The following is an 11,717-nucleotide window of genomic DNA, read 5'->3' on the forward strand; positions in this document are numbered from 1 at the left end:
CATATATATGTATGTGCTTGCGCGCACACACACACACACACACACATATCTTTTATCTTTTACTGATAACGAACTGAAGATGGCTATGGTTTGTAGGAGGCTGCAAGTGGAACCCTTCCATAGGTGAAGACTAGCTCAGTTCTCACTGCCCCATTCAGGTGAAGGATAGGGATGAAACGCTTGTGAGACTGAGACACCTACTACATATAAGATTCAGGTGAATTAGGTACTTAAGTTGAGGCACCAAGACAATTGGGTATTTATCTCCATAGCTCAAAGTAAGGTGAATAAAAAGCTTTATACACACACACAATGGGCTTCTTTCAGTTTCTGTCTACCAAATCTAAGACCTTGGTTGGCCTAAGATTCTAGTAACAGACACTTGCCCAGAAGTTGCCATGGAGTGGAACTGAGCTTGGAACTATGGAATTGGAAGGCAAATTTTTTACCACACAGCCACACTTACACCGGATATGTTTATGACGTTATTTCTACCATAAAAAAAAGAAGAAAAAAATATATATATATATATATAATGGACTACATACAGCTTAATGTCACGGGCTGCCTGTTCATGTTGCCAAGTGTTTTCAGCTTTCTCTCTCCCATCCTCTGCGCTCACGCGCGCACACACACACACTTCATTCATTCATACTTTGATAACAATCTAAGGGAGATAATTTGTGTTGAGAAATTTTTTTTTGACAACATTTAGAAAATTTTTCATTTTGTCTCAATCCTTAACTATTATTGTTTTAATTAACATTTCTGTTCCCTATTGAGACTATTCTATAGTTTATTACTAAATGGCATTATGAAAAACCATGCACATCACAACTTTTGTTTTTATTTATTTTTCTTCTGTAACTCTGACATTTAGTTGTTCTCAATTTCGGTAGTTTACATTTATTAACAATATCTTTGCCGTATGTTATTTGAGGGTGATTTGTTTACTATTTTCAGCAGTCTCACAACCAAGATAGTGGCTCCCTCTATTGTTGCTGGTTTTAATTTCTCTCTTTTTCATTGTCTTCCAGAGATATTAACAACATGCTGCTGTGTTTCAAGATGGTCAGCCTGGCCAAAACAAACATGAATTATTCTCGGTCAGACGAAATCTCTACCCATCACATACTGACCGCAACAACCTCACAGTCAAGATTATGCTTGTACGTCATCTCTCCTCATTTCTGTCTTAATTTCCCTCTAACTTAGCAGTTCAACAAAAGGGGCTGATAGAATAAGTACCAGTTTTATAAAAGATTCGTTCAAGGCAGTGCCCCAGCATGGCCATAACCCAATGAGGAGAACAAGTAAAAGGTAGAAAAGTCAAAAGGGTTTCTAGTCTCGACTTTGATAGATTAATCACATAATCCAGATGGATGAGAACACTCCTATCCATGGAAGATTCTCCTTGCAGTCAACTTTATGAGGATCCTGCATGGAACGCTGGAAGGCAGCAGCAGGAGTTGATAGACAAAGACAAACTACAATCAAGTTTATCTTTTTCAAATAACATACAATGAAATAATGGCACAGAATCATAAAATTATGGAGGAAACTATGTTACAATGCAATAAAAGAAATGCTTTGAGTCTGCAGGGTTAAAAAAGTAACTGTGTGGAGGGAAAAATAAAATGACAAATCCCTTATGTGACCAGTTTTGTTTATGGTTTTGTTTTTTAAGAACCATGACTTCATTTGGAAATCTGAGGCTCGACGCCAACTGTTTCCATTCACTGCTGTTTACTGTTACTAGCTGTCTTTCCTCTGCCATAAGACCCCTATCCTGATTCCTTTCCTCGTCTTTCATACTCTAAATAGTCATCACCTGGCATAAAGCTGCCTCCCTCTCTACTGTAGCCAGCTCAGATTACAGCTAAGTTCACTGCACAGAAAATTTACTGAGAAAATATGTCCATAGTATCTTAACAAAATAGTTAAAACCTATTTTGTTAACAAAAAACTGTTTACTTTCCCTGCAGTGCATCGATGACTGTGAACTTACTGGACACAAGCTCAAATGATAGGCTAATTACATCACCATGTTGCAAGCTACATGGTGACCTCAGTACTGCTGGTACCATGGAAAAGAAAGCACCCAGTATACTCTTTAAAGTGGTTGGCACACATTTCCAGGTGTAGGAACCCCTGCCAAAGCAGTCCTCCAACCTGTTGGACCCTGTCAGGCCATCCAACCCATACCAGCAAGGAAGACAAAGATGCAAAGGCAGAGGATAATGAGTCTTTGCTTGGTTTCCATCTTCCAGATTCTCCTCAGAAAATATTCGTCATTCTAGTGATACTTTGATGCTGTTGTTGTTGCACCAATGCTATTCATTGTTGTTCTTATTGTTGTTGTCTTCCTTTTCTTCAGAACACCAGTAGAAAATGCTTTGCCTTACGTGATGAACCCAACAATGGCAGCAAGCAACCCCAATTTATCTTCATATAGTTCTTCTGATGACAATATTTCAAGACTAGTTACTAATACAAAATCACGTAAGTACAGCAAGGAACCCATATTTGTGTGGAGGTGTGTGACTTAGTGGTTCAGTTGTTGAGCTCATGTTTGTGGTTTTGATTCTTGGATTGAGCAGTGCATTATGTTCTTGAGCAAGATACTTCATTTCACATTGCTCCGGTCCATTCAGCTGGTAAAAAGACAGTTTTAGACATTCAAAGACAGTTTATAAATTCTTATGAAGTTCTTTTACAATGGCAGCTGGTGGAATCGTTAGGATGCCAGACAAAGTGCTTAGCTGCATTTTGTCTGTCTTTATGTTCTGAGTTCCAATGCTACTGAGGTCTGCTTTGCCTTTCATCCTTTTCAAGTTTATAAAATACCAGTTGAATACTGGGGTTCAGGGTTCAGTCCCACTGCATAGCACCTTGGGCAAGTGTCTTCTGCTGTAGCCTCGGGCCAACCAAAGCTTTGTGACTGGGTTTGGTAAACGGAAACTGAAAGAAACCCATCGTATATATATATATATATATATATATAAAACGGGAGAGAGTTAGGGGTTGGGGGTTCAGATATATATATATATATCTGTGTGTCTGTGTTTGTCCCCCCAACCATTGCTTGACAACCGATTTTAGTGCTTACATCCCCGTAACTTAGCAGTTCAGCAAAAGGGACCAATAGAATAAGTACTAGGGTTACAAAGAATAAATCCTGGGGTCGATTTGTTCAACTAAAGGTGGTGCTCCAGCATGGCCACAGTCAAATGAATGAAACAAGTAAAAGAATAACAATAATAGCTTTTTCTTGTTGTTTTTTTTAACCCCCCCCCCCCCGCCATCCCCTCCAGTGAAACGGTCCTTATGTTGTTTTTTCTTTCTCTTTTAGCGTTGGCTGATATTCCTTGGCAATTGAATTCAAAATTAGAGAAAGCCAGTCGCCTACAGAACGTAAGTTGATGTTCTTTTCTCTTTTGTTTTCTGAGCCTCCAACCCCAATCAAAATTTGATGCTAATTTATGTTTCAAACACCAAATTAATTAACGACAAAGTTATTTTGCCAAATTCTTCATTATTTTCATAATTAATTAAAACAAAAGAAATGTATTTTAACAGAAAAATGGTAAAAAAAGGGTTTTTTTTTTTAAGCACAAAATAGAAGAGAAGATTGTTTAAAATATAACAGAATTTGATTTGTAATTTGTGGGTGCATGCATGTATAATTGATGATTTTAATTAGTAAAATTGTATATTTTTTAATTGAAGCACGGATAATTAATGTTTTTTTTCTTTTTCTTTTGTTGCAGGTTGTAATTCCAAAATTTGTTTGTAAAACAATGAAAGATTTAGATCAACAGGTAAGCGTCTTGCTGGAATTCCTACAAAGTTTGTCATCTGTTACGTCCTCCTTCTCTCTTTTAAATTCTTTATCTCCTCATTTTCTGCTTTGTTCTGTCTTCCTTTCCTTTTTTCTTCCTTTTTCTATTGTCTTTGCCCTAATAATGGTAACGGTTTCAAATTTTTGCACAAGGCCTACAAAGCAATGAGTCAACTCCATCAACCCAGCACTCATTTTATGTATCCTGGTAGCATTTGAACTCGGGACAGGGGGGGGGGGATAAAAAACAACATAGAGGGCTTCATCATAGTGGCATTGGATCAGTGGCTGCCCACCAGAAGCCACCAAACAAGCGTTCTTGAAAATGGTGCTGATCCTGTCTGCTGTTTTTGCAGTGCAACCAGGGGAAACAATAGTAATCAAAATAGCAACGATGATGATGATCCTTTCTACTGTAGGCACAAGTCTTGAAATAGGTACCAGTGCTCAACTGGTACCTATTTCATTGACCCTGAAAAGATGAATGGCAAGCTTGACCTTGGTGGCATTTGAACTCAGAATGGGGAGGCAGATGAAATGCTGATTGGCGTTTCGTCTGTCTTTACATTCTGAGCTTAAATGCTAACGATTCTGTCAGCTTACTTACTGTCTTGATGATGATGATAATCCTACAAATATGTCTGTTTTCTCTTTCAGTATGAATACTCCTTTTGGTTGGAGAAATCCATCTTGTCGGCATACTCTTCAAACATCAGTTAACAACCTCCACCCTAGCAACTACCACTACTGCTTCTACGATGACAACAACTACAACAGCAACCATTGCTTGCTACCACTACCACTACTACTACTACTACTACTACCACCACCATCACTAATATTACTACTAACTACAGCTGCTACAAACTACCACATGTGTAGCTGAAACAGTACTGTTCCTATAGCCTCTCTCAGTCATACTTTATTACAACTACTACTACTACTACTACTACACCACTTCAATACTACCACCACCATTACTACAAACTGTACAAAGTACTACCATACTCTACTACAAATACTACTACAGGTTCTTTTGGTCATAATTTATTTTTGTTATTTAATTTCTTTTTTGATTTTTATTTTTACCCCTGTCTCCACCCCAGTACAGCAATGTCTAACCTCATCCAATGGAGTGTCTACCCCAATACGTCAATATATCCACCCCAGTCTATCAGTGCGTCGACTCCAGTGTTGTAGAGTGTCTTAGAGTATCTTCTTGGTTAGGGAGACACCATTCTAATCTACTACAACCATTGAGGAAGAAATACCAGTCAAATCACCCTCAGTTCACATCCTGCCATCTTCATAGGAAAAGGGACATGTTAGACAATGTCGTTCAGGAAAATATATCTGAGAAAATAATCAAAAACAAAATGAATCTGGAACGATTTTGGTTTGGTCTCACTTCCTTATATATATATATATATATTAGAAGGTTTGGAGGTGATGTACAGGAATTATATATTAGAAAAAGTAATACTCAGATATCTGGATGGTTGTACATTTACAGATTTTTATTAATGTGTCACGTGTTTATAAATTAGCACTTGCATCTATTCTAGCAGATTCTCCAAATTCTGGAGAATCTACTAGAATAGATGCAAGCGCTAATTTATAAACACATGTGACACATTAATAAATAATACTGCTAGTATATATATATATAATAAAGATGTAATTTGTGGGAGATTTGACTGTCATTTCTTGCAAACTGAGCAATCACATAAAGCTCTCACTTAGCCTCTTTCAGAAAATATAGAATTAGGGGTTTATTAGGCAGGGGTGTGAACATTAAACCTTAACCCTGTAAATTTCTTTTTATAAATCTCTGTCTTTTCATCTGCTACTCCTGCTGTTAAGCCCTAGGTTAGCCATTGTCCAGCAGAATTAAAAAGCTTTCCATCTGTGGTCATCTTTTTCCGATTTCTTTATTGTGATTCAAACATAGGAAATTCCTAGACCCACATTAGATCTAATGTGTCCTTGTCTTTTTTCAAAAACATTGGAGTGTGATCTGAAGAGGTTGGCTGTCTGGTTAGGAAATTTGCTTAGCATGACTTGGAGTTCAATCTCACTGCTGGGCACCTTGGGCAATGTCTTCAACTGTTGCCCTGAACCAGCCAAATCCTTGTGAGTAGGTTGGGGAGAATGGAAACTGAAAGTAGATTTGATGGATACATATATATGTGTGTGTGTGTGTGTATATGTCACAGTGTGTCATGCTGAATCTCCCTGAGAACTATGCTAAAGGTATGCATGTCTGTGGAGCGCTCAGCCACTTGCATGTCAATTTCATGAGCAGGTTGTTCTGTCGACCAAACCAACTGGAACCCTCATCATTGTAACCGACGGAGTGCTAGTTTTAGCATTATGGTGTAGATATTTGCAAGTTTCTAAGTTTCTCTGAATTATCCGACTTCTCTAAGAATTGAGCAATATTCCCCTTCCTGGATAGGATAACAACATGTTGCAAGGTAGTTTTTTTTCCTTTCTTCTTTTCCTTTTTCTCTCCCACCCACAGCAATTGGGCTGAGGGGCAGAGCCGCAACTGCAAACCAACAAACAAAACTTACATTCTTCTCGCAACAACAATAGATGGAACTTCTCTGTAGACTATGGATATGCATATAGACACACAATGCTGCTCTTGTTGATGGCGGTGGGGACAATAGTAGTAGTAGTAGTAGTAATAGTACTACTACTTTCAATTACCCTGGAAACTTGCTGAGGCTGTTTTTGTTGTTTTTTTAATTATTTTTTTTTTTGGTGTCCTGTAAGAACAATCCTTGATATAATGATGGTAATTATTTGCTCTACGGTAGGATTTTGTGTTGGTCTAAAAGACCTATGATCAAAAGTGTTCCAACCATGGCCATCCTGTCGTTCTATTTCTTTTATTTTTTTTTTCCTGACATTGTATATAGGGCTACACTATTTGTGTCCATTTAAAAAAAAACAAAAAAAACATAGTAGTATGTATGTTCAGAGCAAGACTTGGCTGCTGTTTTTAGCAAGTTGAATAACCATGTAAAAACTCTCTCTTTCTCTGTCTGCCTGTCTTTCTCTCTCTCTCTCTTTGGTTCTAAAGATTCCTCCCTCATCGGTTCATAACAATACGAGTTGATTGGACAATAGCCACAAGATACTCTCCAATCAAATGATGCCATTACTCGGATACTCTGAGTGGAGTTATAAATATTCCACCACCTACCTTCTCTTCCCCCCTCTCTCACAGACTGATTTTATGCTGAGGCTATCACGTTTATCTTTTACTTGTTTCAGTCATTGGACCACGACCATGCTGGGGCACTACCTTGAAAGGTTTTAGTCAAATCGACCTCAGGACTTAGGTATTTTTTTTACAAAAAAACCCCCAAAAAACTGGTAGTTATTCTGTTGGTCTCTTTTTGCTGAACTGCTAAGTTACAGTGAAGTACACAAAGTTGAGATTAGTTGTCACGCTGTGAGTGGAGGACAAACACAAAGACCCATCCATGCACATATGTATATACACTATATATATGACAGGCTTCCACACAGTTTCCGTCTACCAAATTCACTCAAGGCATTGATCGACCCAAGGTTCTGTGGGCTGGGACTGAACCCCAAACCATTTGGTTGCAAAGCAAGCTTCTTAACCACACAGCTATGCTGGCATCTATAACTAAAAAGAGACTTGATAACTTTGCAGTTTGCTTTGATGCCATAATGCCAAACAGTGGAATGGTTTGAGGGACTTGCACAACACCAGCTCCATGCTGCTTGTTTTGAATGTCAGGACCATAGGCTTTGAGTCTTAAATTGTGGAGCCATCAAAGCCTCAGTCCCAAGATTGAACCCCTTAAGGTTCCCTCCAGTAAGCTAACGATACCTAATTTGCAGTCACCAATAAAACAAAAAATATTTCAAATATTTCATCAAATTCTTGATGAAAATGTGATACACTTAGTGCCAAAAAAAAAACCCTTCTACTAATTAGACTCTAGTCTGAGGCTGCTCCAGCTTGTCCCACCCACCTACCTCTCTTTCTCATACCTCTGTCCTCTCCTTGACAAACTAAATCATCTTCACTACTTGATAGGCAGTTGCCAATCGAAATAAATGGTAAAATGTCCTGGTGGTATCAGACCCCCTTTTTTCTGCTTGACCCCACTGAATACATGTGCCACAAGGGTCAGCCTGGTTTGTTAGTTTCACCAGACAGTAATCCCTCACTCCATTGTCTCGGTAGATTAATATTGCAGTATTTTAAGGAACTGGACTTCTTTCTTTCCCCTTAACCTCCTTCACACACACTCACGCATATATATAGATTCCTAGCGCATGAGGTCCCAGATGTTGCTACTCAAAAGTTTCTGCCCCTGTCTCTGTGTTCAGAGTGAATCACCAACTTTGAAAGAATAACCCCTACTATGTGTAAAGTATTTATTTGCCCATTTCTATTATATTTGTATGTATATATATATATAGATTTGGTGCATAAAAGCACTCTTATTCATATTGTTAATTGCTTCACCTGCTGGAACTGCCAGATCCCATGATTTTGCTCTGATTTGAACTGTTTAGTGACAGACATCCAGTTTCATCATGAACTTGACTTCTACTGTCAGTACTGAGTCCTACCCTCCAATCAGTAAATGTCCTGTTTGTATTCTTAAACTTCCTTTAAAGCTAATAGCCTCGGTTTTTATAAATATATATCGGTCAAAGGCTGATGATTTACTCAGTAACTTGCAATCATGGTGAGGTTGCATCATAGTGAGAAATTTCGAGTGGCAACAATGTGACTCACCATTTTCCAAACAAATAGCTATAACTAACTGTATTGAGTCCATTTTCTCCTCTGTGTGTACATCCGAATACAGTGTGAAAGAGATAGGGGAGGAGAGATGTCACTCCTCCTGGATAGTGTGATAATCCATTTCAAGGCTGGTTCACACACAGCTTCGGTCAGCCTACCTTAAATGTAATTTCTGTTTCTATAGTAACGTGTGGGTGAAAGCACATTCTTGATATCCAATAACAAACAGTTATGTTTTTGTTTTTTTCTTTTACTTTGTAAATTTTAGACCTTTCAAGACTAAAAACAGAAAATATTTAAAAAGGAAAACAAAAAACAAAAATGAAATGACTATAATTTCCAGCACCCACTCACCTTATCTCTTTCTTCTGATCTTCAAAAAAAAATTTTTTTTAATAAGAATAACTGATGGCTATATATATATATATATATATATATAAATAAATAAATAAAATGAAGTAATTGAAAAAGACTAAAATGCCAAAAAAAAAACTTTTAGACTGTGAAAAAAAACCCAAAAACAAAGACCTTCTTTCATGGAAACGCTGTTTTTAAGGAGAGTTGATTTTTCCCCAGCCACCACCACCTTTATTTTTGTTTTAATAATTTTGTAATTTACTTTAATAATTATTACTTTTATGACTGTTCAATTATTTTAATTAATACGGACAGTGAAAGTCTATTTAATGCAAAAAAGAAACAACAAAAGATTCCCCCAATCCCCAACAAATTTCAACCATTATTTAAATTGCTGTTTATTTTCGTTTTTATTTTGTTAGAAGCTGTGAAAGACCAAGGAAAGAAAAAAAAAATATTTGTAACTGTTGGCTGCAATTTTTATTAAATTTACTTTTCATTTGTAATTTTCTCTTTTTAATTTATGACATACAGGTATGAGGTCTGATCAAAAAGTATTAAGACTGTTGCTATGGTAACAGAGCCAGTCTGCAGAGCGAAGCCACTCGGCCACAGATTGAGGCTTGAACTCTGTCATGCATGCACACCAAGTTATAATGTTCTTGCTCCCTTCTGTTGTTTATATCAGTGCTTAGAAGTAAAGTGTGTGGAGGGTGGTCATTTCAGCTGCACACAGTCTCCCTGATTGGGTTCAGGATGTTGTAATCTATTTGGAAATAGACATAACAGGTGCCGAATCGTGTGTCTATGGCTATCCTGAAACCAAGGTTCATTCTTCGCATTGCGAGATCCCAGTCCTGTGCCGGTGGCACGTAAAAAGCACCCACTACACTCTCGGAGTGGTTGGCATTAAGAAGGGCATCCAGCTGTAGAGACCCTACCAGATCAGATTGGGGCCTGGCTTGCTGGTCCCCAGTCCAACCCATGCCAGCTTGGAAAGCAGGCATTAAACGATGAGGAGGAGATCCAAGAGAATGCAACGAGGCAGCTGCTCGCTTTACCAAAAGGAGGAGTTCTAGGAATGGCTTCCATCATTGGAAACGGTGGTGGATAATTGCGACAGATTGGAAGGAGATTAAATGCTGAATTGATGTGTTGTAGTTTTTCTGATACTTTTAATCAGACCTCTCAAGTTTGTGTATATATGTATTTGCTTTACAGCCAGGTGTGCTTAATTAACTCTTACCTGTTAAGTTTTTATACCACCAACCTGGGAACAACCTTGGTTCTATGATACAAACTTCCTTTTTTAAAATTATCAAAATTGAAACCTTCTACCAAAATTTCATGATAGTTTATGTTCCAAATATCTATTTACTAAATTAATTGAAACAAAAGCTGTGTATTTTACTGGAAATAAGGTTAACAAAACAGTCAGACTGCATATCTTCTTTAACTTGTTTCAAGTCGTTTGACTTGGCGGGGACATCGTCCTGAATTTTAGTTAAGTGAATTGACCCCAATTCTTCTCTTTTTAAAGCCCGGTGCTTATTTTGTTGTTCCCTTTTGCGTGGAAGGCGGACACGTGTGTGCAGTAAACTCTCTCTCTTTTTGTTCCACTCATTTTTCTATTAATTTTCAAAATAAGCATTTACTAGCATAATTGTGGTTTATTAAGCTGGTATTTGGAACACAGTTTAAGATGAAATCTTAATAGAACATTTTAGTTTTTACATCAAAGAACCAAGAGTTTGTCTTGGTATCAAAAAAGTTAAAGTTGATTACATGACTATTTTTGCTTTTCATGCTTTCAGTACACAAAGAGTGCTAAGAGCATCCTGCCATAAACTTAAACAATCTAAGGGTGACGAGCTGGCAGAAACGTTAGCACGTGCGGCGAAATACTTAGTGGTATTTCGTCTGCCGTTGTTCAAATTCCAGCGAGGTCGACTTTGCCGTCTTCTTTTCAGGGGTCGATAAATTAAGTACCAGTCAATTATTGGAGTCAACCTAATTGACTGGCTCCCTCCCCCAAAATTCCATTCATTATCATTATATAGAGATTATGTAATAAAGTAAACTTTACACTTTTATATTTAATTCTGCATTTATATTCCTTATTTTTGCTTCTGGTGTCTTTTTCCTTTCTATTAGAAACGTTTACCTGGGAATTTACTTAAAAATGAATTGCTCTTTTTCTCCATTGGGTGGTACTTCAGTGGAATTTGAACCCGGAATGTAAAGACAGACAAAATACTGCTAATTTTTCTGCCAGCATGCCACCTTAGAGAGATGTATATATAATGACGGATCTTGTTTCATTTCAAATTCTGGCACAAGGCCAGGAAATTCAAGGAACGTGTGAGTTGATTGTATCAACCCCAGTGTTTAACTGGTACTTATTTTATTGGCTCTGAAAGGATGAAAGATAAAGTTAACCTCAGAATGTAAAGACAGACAAAATGCCTGGCCAGCTCAGCATCTTGACTCATTAAACCCATCATATTAATTATAATCTGATGAGTAAATTCAACATAACACTGAATGCGGATGTCAGCAAAAAAAAAAGAGAGACAAAGAGAATAAATACCAGTTTTTTTTTAAAATAAGCATTGGGGTTGATATACTCAACTAAAAAAATTCAAGGTTGTGCCCCAGCATGGCCAGTCTCACAACTGAAAAGATACAAGTTAAAGACAAAGGTTGAAAAAAAGA

The 11,717-nt window shown here is 37.5% G+C and overlaps 1 protein-coding gene across 10 annotated transcripts in view; it reads left to right on the plus strand.

Annotated features, from left to right (window-relative positions):
* The window catches only part of LOC106877785 (multivesicular body subunit 12B), a 91,608-nt gene extending 82,100 nt beyond the window's left edge, over positions 1 to 9,508 (plus strand). For all 10 annotated transcript variants that reach the window (XM_089339168.1, XM_089339169.1, XM_089339166.1 and 7 more), the window contains 5 exons: positions 1,038 to 1,169; positions 2,378 to 2,502; positions 3,353 to 3,414; positions 3,771 to 3,821; positions 4,499 to 9,508. In XM_089339168.1, coding sequence (XP_089195294.1) covers positions 1,038 to 1,169; positions 2,378 to 2,502; positions 3,353 to 3,414; positions 3,771 to 3,821; positions 4,499 to 4,561 — 433 coding nt within the window. In that variant the 3' untranslated portion in view covers positions 4,562 to 9,508. The remainder of the gene's footprint in view (positions 1 to 1,037; positions 1,170 to 2,377; positions 2,503 to 3,352; positions 3,415 to 3,770; positions 3,822 to 4,498) is intronic.
* The last annotated feature ends 2,209 nt before the right edge of the window (positions 9,509 to 11,717 follow it).

Source organism: Octopus bimaculoides, chromosome 21 (genome assembly GCF_046866305.1).
Source record: "Octopus bimaculoides isolate indiv1 chromosome 21, ASM4686630v1, whole genome shotgun sequence".
Taxonomy (NCBI): domain Eukaryota; kingdom Metazoa; phylum Mollusca; class Cephalopoda; order Octopoda; family Octopodidae; genus Octopus; species Octopus bimaculoides.